Source organism: Taudactylus pleione, unplaced genomic scaffold (genome assembly GCF_031769625.1).
Source record: "Taudactylus pleione unplaced genomic scaffold, aTauple2 ptg000422l, whole genome shotgun sequence".
Classification (NCBI taxonomy): domain Eukaryota; kingdom Metazoa; phylum Chordata; class Amphibia; order Anura; family Myobatrachidae; genus Taudactylus; species Taudactylus pleione.
Window position 1 is genome coordinate 1744571 of NW_028284824.1, and position 13801 is coordinate 1758371.

Below are 13801 nucleotides of genomic sequence, written 5' to 3' on the forward strand. Positions count from 1 at the left end.
AGCTTGAGTAAGCTTAGGCTTACTTAGCTTGCTTGTCGCCCCGGCCACCAATGGTCGCGATGGTGATCCTAGCTTGCAGCCTCCGTAACAATGCTGGGATCGCAAATGCAGCAGGGGCTGCATTTGCATTATTGCAAGGATCGCAATTGCAAAGCTGCCTGTGTGCATAAATCATATACAGTCAGGTCCATAAATATTGTGACATTGACAGAATTTTCAGATTTTGGCCTCTATTCACCACCACAATGGTTTTGAAATGAAACAAACAAGATGTGCTTTAACTGCAGACTTTCAGATTTAATTTGAGGGTAATTACATCCAAATCGGTTGAACGGTGTAGGAATTACAACAGTTTCAATATGTGCCTCCCACTTTTTAAGGGGCCAAAAGTAATGGGACTATCAACTCAAAAGCTATTTCATGGACAGCTGTGGGCTATTCCCTCGTTATTTCATTATCAATTAAGCAGGTAAAAGGTCTGGAGTTGATTCTAGGTGTGACATTTGCATTTGGAATCAGTTGCTGTCAACTCTCAATATGAGATCCAAAGAGCTGTCACTATCAGTGAAGCAAGCCATCATTAGGATGAAAAATCAAAACAAACCCATCAGAGAGATAGCAAAAACATTAGGTGTGGCCAAATCAACTGTTTGGAACATTCTTAAAAAGAAAGAACGCACCGGAGAGCTCAGCAACACCAAAAGACCCGGAAAACAACTGTGGTGGATGACAAAATAATTATTTCCCTGGTGAAGAAAAACCCCTTCACAACAGTTGGCCAAATCAAGAACACTCTCCAGGAGGTAGATGTATATGTGTCAAAGTCAACAATCAAGAGAAGACTTCAAAAGAGTCAATATAGAAGGTTCACCACAAGATGCAAACCATTAATGAGCCACAAAAACAGGAAGACCAGATTAGAGTTTGCCAAACAACATCTAAAAAAGCCATTACAGTTCTGGAACAACATCCTATGGACAGATGAGACAAAGATCAACTTGTACCAGAGTGATGGGAAGAGAAGAGAAGGAAATGAACTGCTCAGCATCCAAAATAATACCACCTCATCAGTGAAGCATGGTGGTGGTAGTGTCATGGCGTGGGCATGTATGGCTGCCAATGGAACTGGTTCTCTTGTATTTATTGATGGTGTGACTGCTGTTAAAAAGCAGCAAAATGAATTCTGAGGTGTTTCGGGCAATATTATATGCTCATATTCAGTGAAATGCTTCAGAACTCATTGGACGGCGCTTCACAGTGCAGATGGACAATGACCCGAAGCATACTGCAAAAGCAACCAAAGAGTTTTTTAAGGCTAAAAAGTGGAATGTTATGCAATGGCCAAGTCAATCCCCTGACCTGAATCCGATTGAGCATGCATTTCACTTGATGAAGACAAAACTGAAGGGAAAATGCCCCAAGAACAAGCAGGAACTGAAGACATTTGCAGTAGAGGCCTGGCAGAGCATCACCAGGGATGAAACCCAGCGTCTGGTGATGTCTATGCGTTCCAGACTTCAGGCTGTAATTGCCTGCAAAGGATTTGCAACAAAGTATTAAAAAGTGAAAGTTAGATTTAGGATTGTTTAGTTTGTCCCATTACTTTTGGCCTCTTAAAAAGTGGGAGGCACATATAGAAACCGTTGTAATTCCTACACCGTTCACCTGATTTGGATGTAATTACCCTCAAATTAAATCTGAAAGTCTGCAGTTAAATCACATCTTGTTTGTTTCATTTCAAAGCCATTGTGGTGGTGAATAGAGGACAAAATATGAAAATTCTGTCAATGTCCCTGACTGTATCTATAGCCTGCATGCAGCTTTGCAATTGCGATCCTTACTGAGGGCCTGATTCAGACCCGGACGCTATTTGCAGACAGTCGTTCAAAAAAAGGGGCCGGCTATTTAAATTGTGCGCTCGCTCATTGCGGTTTGTTGGCGCCTCTATGTCTGAGCGAGCGAACGAAAAATGCGCTTGCTATTTTGTAAAGACGCCCCTTTGCCGTACGCATCACACGTCATATCCGGTATTTATTTGATTAATCGGGTACATCGAAAGGCATCTGAACTGCTCGCAGTGCTTGTGGTAGGTTTTTCCTACCGCAATCACTGCGAGCAGTTCAGGCTAAAAGACAACCAAGTGACGTGGTTGATGACGCTCCTTTACTAATTATGCACTCCCATTAAACGCCCTTTTTACCGTTAGGCACGCCTGTGTTCGGATCTGCATTCCCCCGTTTTCAAGCACCTTCCCCTGTTACCACCCACAACCGGTACATTCTGTCAATCAAAATCGCTGTTTTGCGAGCGCTCGATTTCCGACCGCAATGACTGGTTTGCTCATGCGCATTACGACCCATACGCATGCGCAGTTGTGCGAACATCGCTCATAGCGAACGAGCTGCCGCTTACGAGTGGCTCTGAATCAGGCCCTCTGTCAACCAAGCACCTACTTCCACCAATTCTTGACTTGGGGCTCCTCTTGCCTCCACAGACATGGGCACTGAGTTGTATTAAAAATCACACAAGTGTCACAGTTTTTCACTGTTCATTTCATAAAGGACTTTTTTATTTTAAACTAGTATCCCACCCTGCTATGAGCCGTATTCAATTTGAACGGACCCGCGATACTTTTCGCCTACTTCGCCTGTTTTGCAAGCTGAAAAGTATCGCACGCGTCCCCGTGTATCCATGTATTCAATTTGAATGTACGCGAAAACGGGAACTGGTGAAACTGAAACAAGATTTGGGGAAATCAGCCTGAGAACTCCCAAAAGATGCTCTGACATTGGGGTTCACTATGGTACCCCCCGATTTGGCTTGCTGAAGGTATTTGGTGTTTTTAAACGGGCTCAATAGCTGCTAAATAGCGTTTTTGTATAGGTGGTGCAAAATAGTATTCAGGAGTTTTTTTGCAGTAAATAACTTATCCCAGCAAATTTGGGGTACTTGTAAATGGGGGTCAGCATATTTTAAAGTTGCTAATGTAAAGTTTAAAAAATCATGAAAAATCCACCTGCAATGAAAAAAACACATGGGGCATACTTGGAGACCCCCCCTGAAGTCTAGTTTGCTGGTTTTTAACTTTGTCCCCCAACATTTTTTTTCCCCCCAAAATGAAAGTAATTTTTTGGGGTGTTTTTAACAATTTTTTTAAAATTTTTGTAGCAGTTTACCTTTGGAGGACTGTCTGAAGGCTGCACGGGGGTTCCCGCAATGTAGCACCCCAAAAGCCCAATTCTGCACTTTTTTCCGCCTGCTATTCATAGGCGAAACTTTTTCGCATATTACATTGCATTGACTTTCTGCCTAGGCGGAAAGTCTTTCAAATTGAATACGGCGATACTTTTCCGCCTGGCGAAATGACATCATCGGCAAAACTTTTTCACCAATTCCGGCTTTTCGCTCCAAATTGAATACGGGCCTATGTATTAAATGTAACTTGCTAGGATAGTGGTTGCGAGAACCGCTGACCCTGAAGGTCAGCGTAACGATTTTGTTACCAACGATTTTCTGAACGATTTTCTGAACGATTTTCTCTCAGATTATCTGTCAGATTTTTTAAAGTGTAATGAATGATTTTTTGAACTACAAACGATTTTTGAACTTCCCTTAATGAAAATCGTTCAGTTGGTCAGTCAGAATGAACTACAAACTACAAACGGGAACGCGCATGAATGATAATCATTCATCGTTATAACTCAGAAACTGAATGATTTTTTCAACGATAACGACATCATTATAGTTAAATCGTTGAAAAAATCGTTACGTGTGTATGCACCTTCAGTTAGATCCTGGCAGCATCAGAGGAGATTTTCACATTTTGCAAAAACTTCTCCTGAGAACCTGTTACCGCATATGGACAGGAATCGAAAGCTCACTCTCCTGCGTAAATGCCTCTATATTCATAAAGCGGTTAACGCCATCTAAGGTTGGCGATAACCAATGGGGACAAACGCTGAAAAGCTATGCTTTTTGGAGTTTGGTACATAATGGTCAATCTGCAGTGCCCATTAAGACACATGGGGACTGCAATCTGCGGCGCTAATTAGCCTTTTGCAGGAGAATTCCGTGGAATCTGCATTAGGCTATTGTTACATACAGTAGCCCAGATCAGGGGCGTATTAAGAGAGGAGGGGCCCGTGTGCAGTCACCGTCCAGGGCCCCCTCCTCTCTGCCCGGCAGCCAACAGCACACTGAGCACAGCAGACTCCCGGCACTAGAGTAGACTCTAGTGCTAAGCTCAGAGTCTACTGCGCATGAGCAGTTCACCGGGGAAATGGTGCGGCAGCCATTTTCCTGGTGATTTCCCTACTGCGCCTGTGCAAAATGTCGCTGCTACCACCGACTTGGGACTCCGGAGAGGTAAGTATTTAATACATGGGCGGTGTGGGCCTCCTTGGAACCAGGGGCCCGTGTGCAGCGCACACCATGCACCCCTGGCCCGGATGCATAAAAGAAGGCATACACTGTAGTTTCTGCACAATTTTATGAGAAAGGGGCTTGATAAATATGGATAGACCCACTGATCTTATTATCATAGGATTTTATCGCTCTTATATAAAAAATTATATATATATACGGTATATATATATATATATGGGATGTGCAGGCTCGGTTCTACTCGTTTCCGTTCGTTTTTTTTTACCGAATCTTAATGGGTATCAGCTGTCACGAGTTTTGGATAGCCAATAAGATTCGGTAAAAAAAACCGAACGGAACCGAGTAGAGCCGAGCCTGCACGTCCTATTTATTTTATTATATATATATATATATATATATATATATATATATATATATATATATATATATCCTCTGTAAGAAGGACACTAAAATCTCTTAGTTGAATGAACTACCAGCCAGCCCCTGAAATTATATCACTCACGTTGTCCCTGTTTAAAAGAGCAGATGATTGTGATGTATAGTAATGTTACCTCCAGCCTGGCTACCCACGTCCTCTGACTGAGTAAGCTCTTAGTCAAAGAAGGGAGTGGCCGGTCATATTTAAGGAAATCCTGGCCCCTCTGTCTGTATCAGTGCAGTCACAGCTACTGTTCCCCCAGCAGCAGTCCAGGACCCATTGTAGCTGAGTGCATGGCTCATAACTTTCCTGCACTGCCACAGACTCCTTCTCCTGCTTCCTGAGACAAAGATGAAGCTTATGAAACTACTCTTTGTGATACTGATAGAAGGTAAGGCTGCACCCTGCTGCCCTACTGCTCTGAGCCCACTTACCAGTTTGTAGCTTGTCTCTTTTACTGTCTTCTATTTTGGGTTGATGGCTGCTATAAATGGCCTCTGTCGTACTGCTCTGTGAAATGCAGCAGCAGTTTATTTCTATCACTGCTGGTATCCAACTTTTTTTAAGCTAGAAAAGAAATAATTGAACAATATAAGTAGACTATATAAAAAAAAATTGAGAATTTTATATTTTATTTATTAATTTTTTTTGCAGGATTAGTCTCCTTCGATTTTTTATATGGAGCAGTGATTGGAAATAATCAAAATGAAGTTTTCAATAAAGCCGCAGATGATTTTGCAGCAGTTGCTGAGCGATTGGAGTATAATGATAAACCCCTCTTTCCTAATGGGAATCATATTGTTGCATCATCGAGAGGTAAGTTTGCCTATTTACAAATACATGTCAACAAAACATTGTAGCGTGTCACTGATGGGTCCAAGTGCACTTCTCAGCCATTATTTGGAATTCCTCTGTTTGCTCTTTAATCATAGAGCTCTTTTAAGTAGCAGCTGTTGGTTTGTTTGTTTGAATAACTTTTGTGCTTTTAACTTCACTGGGAAAAACTTTGCTGTTATTTGCAGCCTATGAAAAGTGTTTAGATTTAAAGTGTTTTTGCTTGGTAGCATATTGGAATAAATATATTTTTCATTTTATAGGCATTTAAAATAAATTAGTCAATATGATGTGTGTGTGTATATATGTATATGTGTGTATATGTGTATATATATATATATATATATATATATATCCCCCATAATTTGTTTCTTTAGTCACTGCAGTTAGCACAACACTAGAAAGTTACTGTAAAGTTTATCGCTAACTTCTCTGAAGTATAAAGAAACCAGTTGATTGGGGTGGTAAAAAGCATTTTTTATTATTATTATTATTTTGTTGTGCTATTGTATCATGATGATTGTATTTTACACTTTTTTGTGACTTACAGTAGGGGTTTGAGATTACAGGGGTTTGCAAAAGTGTGTATATGCCACTTTGTGGTTCCACTTATAAATGGCACCACAGCACAAGACCTAAGAGTGCCCAACTGTACAGTATATCTTTGTTGGACAGCATATTCCCTTGTTTGCAAAGCCCATTATTTTTCTCTTCCTTTCAAGGCTGTAAAAAGAAAACTCCCTTGAGTAGCATTGTTGTTGTTAAAAATGCTGTACTCGTACTCCTCCCATGGCACTGTAGTCTTTCCATAGGTCTATTATAGATTCTATAGAAGCTGTTCGCACTTTGCAGTGACAGCAGAAGAAGCACATTGCCAAGCAGTCTGGCTTTAGGTGAGGGGAGCATATTTATTAGCTACAACACCATTAAATGTGCAGGTCTCTTAAAATGTAACGATCAATAACTTGACTGCCTCATTAATTGTGGTTTACCAATTTTATCAGTTTGCTCAGGTAAAGAAATTTGTATATTCAGTTGAACAAAATGGATTTTGTTTTTATGTAATGCAAGTGCCAATAATTTTTCAATTGTAACTGTAAAATATTTAGAACTATTGGTAATTTGAAGTAGGCCTGAGGTTTCCAAACTCCGCCATTACAGTCCATGTTTTAAGGATAGCCATACTTGAGCACAGGTGACTTAATTAGTACCTCAGTTAATTTGATTTAACCATCTGGGCTCAAGCATGGATATCCTTAAAACCTGGACAGTAATGGCGGAGTTTGGGAACCTCTGAAGCAGGCTAATGATGATCTCATTATCGCTTGAGCTCTGGACTATAACTTGATGGATTTTGTATTGCCTAATATGAGGGTTGTTCAATAAATAAGGTTACAAGACCTCTAATTGCGTAAATGTTTTCAAGTTGTACACTTGTTGCCAGGTCAGGGCTGTAGGGAGGATGGTCCTGTACCGTCCAATGGTAGCGCCGTAGCAACTCGTGTGTGGTTGGCTAAGTGTGGCCTGGCGTTATCGTGCAGCAATACAATGCCTGTTCGCAGCATCCCAGGTCATTTTCAAAGATTTTCCCTCTGCAACCGGATCAATGGGTCACAATAGTGGACAGCATTCACCGTATCCCTGTTGGTAAGGAAATTAACTAGAAGCATGCCCTTCTGGTCCCAAAACACGATTGCTATGACCTTCTTTGCTGATGGAGTTGTTTTGTCATGGATGCTTGCTTCATCTCTGTTGTCACATGATGCACCCACGTTTCATCGCTTGTAACAATACACTCCAGGTACCGCGTCAAGTGCACAAGAGACAATCCCATCCTATTGGTTTTGTGACCTTCTGCAAGTTGCTTTGATGTTCAGCATGAAAACACTGTCCTGTACTCCAGTTGCTCATGAACGATGTTGTGCACAGTACCACTTAGATGTTCAGATCATCAGCAATATCACTAACTCGAATGCGTCTGTCCTCAGATCAGACCTTCAATGTGACACAATTTGTCATCTGTGGTGGACGTGCTTGGCTGGCCAGATCGCTGCTCATCAAAGGCAGTGCACCAAACCTGTTTCCGAGACATGATGTTATCACCGTACACCTCAACAAGTTGGCAATGAATTTCAGCTACTGCTGTGCCCTTTAGATGCAGAAATCTGATCATTGTATGCACCAATGTTTGACCATGTTTCCATCAGCTCCACCATCTTACAACTGATGTTGGGATGTATGACTGATATGAGGCACAGTCTAATGGCCGTGAGGGGAAGCAATGGTTTACCAGCTCTGGCCTGGCAGGAAATTAGAATAAAATAGAGAACATTACACACACGAGAAGTCTTGTTACCTATCCAACCCAGGTAAACAGGGTTTAACACGGGCGAAGCCCGTGAAACCCTGCTGTGTGTACGGCGCACTCCGGGTCTTGATGACCTGGAGTGAGCCGCATGCATGCCGATTGGTCCGGCTTCAGTGGCACTTGGAGATGACGTAATCTCCAAACGTCCACTTTCACGCCGGAAAAGCCCGGTCTATGGAGACCCGACTGCAGTGTGAGCGGCGCCGACTTGGGGATATCCCGAGACGGCGCCGGCTAAATTCTGGGTCTGATTCGGATAGGAACCCTGTTCCAACTCTGGGTCAGACCTGGAATTTTGGTGGAAAAGGGGTATCATTGACCCACCCTCGTATATCAATAGCTCTGTAAAAACATTTTCTTAAAGTAATTTATGCATTATAGTACCAGCATGATTGGTTGGTGGTGAAGCATGGTCACTTTGATTGTTTAGTGACGGTTGTTTATAGTGAACTAGTTGGTCTTCTTAATGGCCACTTTTAGCTTTTTTATTTTGATAATCAAGGTTTAAGAAAAATCCAATGTTGGGAGATGTCTCTTAAATCCTTAACAGTGAGAAGCAGGGGAGTGATCAGAGCTGTTTATTTGCTGTATTGTTGAGAGAGGTTGGGCTGAAGCAAGATGCTGTCGGGAAGACCTGTACCTGGGACCTCAGGCTTTAAAAGGAGCCAGAAAAGGTACAGTATATGGAGAGACAGAACTGAGAGGTAGGGGAAAGACAGAGGTCCACAGCGAAAAGAGACTTTGGGGTATACTCACCACTCGTTCTGGGGAATAACAATAAACTCAAAACATTTCTGGTTATAATAAATATACTCCTACATGTCTGTGGGAAAGATCCAGAGAATACAGGTAGAATAGTATGAGGAGAAATAGATAGGAATAACTGAAAGAGGGAAGAAACGGTCAAAATCCTGACGCCGGCATCCCGACACCTGTCAGTAGGTATCCTAACCCTCCCCCTCTCCCTACCCCTAACCCTCTCTCCCTGGTGCTTATACCTAACAGCCCTCCCCTAGTGCCTAAACCTCCCCCTCCTCCCCCTAACCCCGCTACTTACCTTCGGGATTCTGACAGGTGACGGAATTCTGGTACCACTATTCTAACTGTCGGCATCCCATGTATTGGCCACATCCCGAAAGAAACAGAGGGGGAAATTTATCAATTCTTGGGGAGAGAGAAAATGCAGAAGTTGCTCTTAGCAACCTATCAGCTTCTAACTGTTATTTTTCTAGCACAGCCTGTAAAATTACAGGAGCTAATTGGTTGGTACTTTTATCTATTTTCATATGTTTGATAGCATTTCCCATATGTATTAAGCTCCGGAAAGCAAAACTTTCCTGAGCTTGCACCCGATCTATAGATTGCGTTACCTAATAGAAGCCTGCAGGCTTCTTTACGCATAATTCTCTGTGAGAGATCCAGTCTGATCCACCACTCCGCATGCACAAAAGGACTCCCTGATCATAAACCTGGGAGTCCTCATGCCGCAAAGTACAGCTCCTATCGGAAGAGCTGTCCTTTTGTGGTTTTAATAACAAAACTACATGCATATGGTTTTAATAAACGCCACCATGCATGCAGTAAGTGGCGGGATGTATCACAATTATCCCACCTCTAGTGAGACAGTAGGAGTATTAGTAGCAAGTAAAAGTAAATAGTAGCCTGACAGCAAAATGTTTTGTTCATTTAATACTGTGTATGTGTGTGTCTTATTTTATGTTTTTATATAATGGGCGGAGTAAAATAAGAAAATATTTACCAATCATTGCTGTAAAAATCATTTGATAGCCTCTAGACACACATTTGCATAGCAGAATAAACAAACACATATGGAATTTACAAAAGTCATATTTATTAATCCATTACAACAAAAGAAACCATCGATCATGTATCAATGTATGTTTATACATATGTTCATTACATAAACAGCCATATACCTATCTTAATTCAGATACCCCCTGTAATAAAACAGAATATGAAAATCCCTTTCTGACTAACATGCTACATGAGTAATGAATGTTATTCCGGAGAATCATGCCCACATTGCAGTCCTCTGCACATAGTTATAGTGCGCAGTATACCCAAACAGCATACAGTCACAGAGTGTAGCCTCCTGTAATTCCATCACTGCATTAGTACATTACATTAGTCACATGCTATGCAATAGGTGGAATTCACTTGATAGCAGTAAGAGGTCACTTTATTTACAGATGGACAGCAGAGATCACCTCCTTTATTTGTAGATACATTTATTCCATTAGAAGCAGAAATCCATGTAAATCACAGTCATCATGTAATCCTATGCACATGAGACATGGCATTGGCAGTGTTTTCCCCGGCATGTTTTGTCTATTCACGTGGAACTTTTTCAAAGATACTTAACAATATTTACACTGTTTATAGTCATCATTTGTGGTGATGTATCTCATTAAACAATCTTCAGCTGTGTCACTAGGGTTGCTCGATCATCCCCTTTTAATAATGATATGTGAATTACACAGGATCTGGGGCTGAGTAAAACCAGGAGAAATGGAGATTTGAAGTCAGCGAGCCACAGAATCTGTGTAATTCATGTGTCCTGGGTTAAAGATGATCTGGCAACCCTATGGGGGGAATTCAATTATGGGCGAATCACTGTACCTGGCAGTGTTCTCTTGCACAAAAGTGTTTGCTACCATAGGGTAGCGAGCACTTGTGTGAATGTGGACGGACGGCAGGTGCAAGACGGGCTACAGTTGCCAGCGTTTAAACCCCGCAGCAATGGAAATTCGCACCCTTCAACGGCAATTGAATTCCCCCCTTAGTGTCACATACATCGTACCATAAACTTAGATTCTTGTTATGCTAAAATGCAATCATTACATCAGATCAACAACATTTTAAAATGTACCAATTCCATGTTTGTTTGTTTGTTTTTTATTTAATGTGGTAGCATAGCAAAGTAGCTCCCATATATTTGCTTATAAATTAGTTATACTAATTAACTATTACTAGGTCACAAGAATTACATAGTGGTAAACTATCCCCATTATCCTGTTATGGTTTCTATCCCAGTCAGGTTTATAATCCTGACAGATTGATACAGTGCATCCGGAAAGTATTCACAGCGACCCTAAGCACACAGCCAAGATATCAAAAGAGTGGCTTCAGGACAAATCTGTGAATGTCCTTGAGTGGCCCAGCCAGAGCCCAGACTTGAATACGATTGAACATCTCTGTAGAGATCTGAAAATGGCTGTGCACCGATGCTTCCCATCCAACCTGATGGAGCTTGAGAGGTGCTGCAAAAAGGAATGGGCGAAACTGCCCAAAGATAGGTGTGCCAAGCTTGTGGCATCATATTCAAAAAGACTTGAGGCTGTAATTGCTGCCAAAGGTGCATCAACAAAGAATTGAGCAAAGGCTGTGACTACTTATGTACATGTGATTTCTTTGTTGTTTTTTTTTTTATTCAATTTGCAAAAATCTCAAAAAAACCTTTTTACACGTTGTCATTATGGGGTATTGTGTGTAGAATTTTGAGGACAAAAATGAATTTATTCCATTTTGGAATAAGGCTGTAACATAACAAAATGTGGAAAAAGTGAAGTGCTGTGAATACTTTCCAGATGCACTATATGTCCCACTGGGATCGCTATTGCGATTACACACACAGACGGCCAATTGCTGCGTGCTACGCGTGCGCAAAGGAATCGCTGCGATAACGCAGACCCATTGCAGGGTGATTAACAGGAAGTGGGCATTTGGGGGTGTTGAGGGGGGGAGGGGTCAGCGAAACGCAGACGTGTCAGTGTATTTGAACGCCGTTACAGGAGCGTCCATAAATTATCCACTGCAATGCCATATACAGCTTGAGCTCCCACTGCATGCGACGAAGATAGCAATTTCTGAGTAAGGTCAGATCTGTTGTAATTGTGCGTGAGGCTCCGATGTTACTTGATGGTACCGATGTCTTCGCAGACTTGCAAAGTATTACGGATGTGAGAGAGGGGATGTGGGCGTCTTTATGTTGGCCTGCGATGGCATTGTGATTGCAGCTATTAGCATATTTTCACAGTGGGTCTGCGTGTGTAATTGCAGCTCCGATCGCCATAGCGATCCGTAGTGAATCGGAGCCCTAAGTTTGATACACACTATACAATTATAAGCCAACATTTTTATAATCAGCCTGATACGATGTCGTCAACTATTTCCATTGAACTCCCCCCCGTCAACTCCGTGGCAAGCCCGGACAAACGTTATCTTGCAAAATACTGTGCAATCTGACAAACGACCTTAATCTCGTTAACAAGATTGCCAGATCTTATTGCATGTAGGTAAGATCTGAGGATACAACAAATGACCCGTGGGACCGCGCATCGGTATCATTACTGTTAGTGGGTACTGCACGATTTGTCATTCCGATGCGTTAGAATTGGCCAAATCATGCAAAATATCATCTGGTGTATACACACCTTCAGTCAATAAATGGCTTCAAACGCTGCTGCAGTGGTCAGTTCTGGAGGATAGGATAGGATTGTATATCCTGCTTAGGAATTCCAATCCACAAACCTCCCGATCCCATTGAAGAAATGACAGTGAGCTAAACATTGCTCAGTGTGTACAGGGTGCACACCGATCGGATAACCGCTTTGTCAGGTCGGGCGTTTATCTGATCTGCAGAGTTGATCAGCAAGTGTACTCCGCATTAGTTTGCTAGTTGTTTTTATTCTGTATCAGTTTGAAGTCTGGTGTTTTTACACCACACTTACCTACCCTCCCGATTTGGTCGGGAGTCTCCCGAAAATCGGGTGCCGCTCCCGACCTCCCGGGAAGGCAGGCAAGTCTCCCGGCTGCCACCGACCCCTCCCGGCCCACCCCAATTGTTTGTAAAACCGCCGGCAGCGAAGGGGGATGGTGACACGATTCGCGTCATTTTGGCACCACCCCCTGCATCACACTGCCGGTAATATCGGCAGTGTGTAGCGGGGGCGGGGCCAAAATGGTGCGCTCGCGTGGCTCCGTCCCCCACTCCGCCCACAAGATGTGTCATCTGGCCGGCCCCACCCCCGTTTGCTGGCCACGCCCCCCAGTAATGCCGATCTGGCTGCTCCCTCCCGGAAGGGGCAGCCAGATAGTCGGCAAGTATGTTTTACACCAGCCCTAACCTTTGCTTGTTCTGGTTATCCTGATCTGGCACCAGTACTATCAGCCTGTTCATGTTATCCTTGTCTACTGCGCGTCCTGACCACAGTTTGTAACCCTTATGATTCTGTCAACTGACAGTCCCCATTTTGGACTATATCTGAGTTTTATTGCTGTTTGTGTTACTACTTCCTCTGCAGGTATACCTGCTATTATCCTTGTCTTCTCAGGGATATAGGGCCTGATTCATTACAGATGGCAATTGCGATTAAGCATGCAGACAGACGATTGTTGCGTTATGTGCATACGTATGCATAGCAGTGTGCAAAGGTCTCACTGCGATCGGAGTCTGGACTACGTAAACCCATCGCAGAGTAATTGACAGGAAGTGACCATTTGGGGGTGGTGATGGGGTGGATGGCTGGTGAAACACAGGCGTGCCAATTTGAACGCCATAGCAGGGGCGTGCATAAATTAGCCGCAACAATGCCATACGCATCTTGGGCTTTCACTGCGTGCGATGAGGTTGGCAATTTCTGAGTAAGGTCAGGCCTTGTGCAAGTGTGCATGAGGCTACGATGGTACTTGATGTTAACGATGATTTCGCAGACTTGCAGAGTATTGTGGATGTGTGTAAGGTACAGTGGGCTTCCTTAGTTTAGGCTGTGATTGCA

General features: G+C 42.8%; 1 protein-coding gene across 2 annotated transcripts in view; it reads left to right on the top strand.

The window, feature by feature from the left end:
* The first annotated feature begins 4980 nt into the window (after positions 1–4980).
* The window catches only part of HBEGF (heparin binding EGF like growth factor), a 77520-nt gene continuing 68699 nt past the window's right edge, over positions 4981–13801 (top strand). Inside the window, exons 1-2 of one of the 2 annotated variants that reach the window (XM_088447167.1) lie at positions 4981–5192; positions 5456–5617. In XM_088447167.1, the coding sequence (XP_088303293.1) occupies positions 5153–5192; positions 5456–5617 (202 nt within the window). In that variant the 5' untranslated portion in view covers positions 4981–5152. The remainder of the gene's footprint in view (positions 5193–5455; positions 5618–13801) is intronic. The other variant, XM_088447169.1, reaches the window with a different exon arrangement.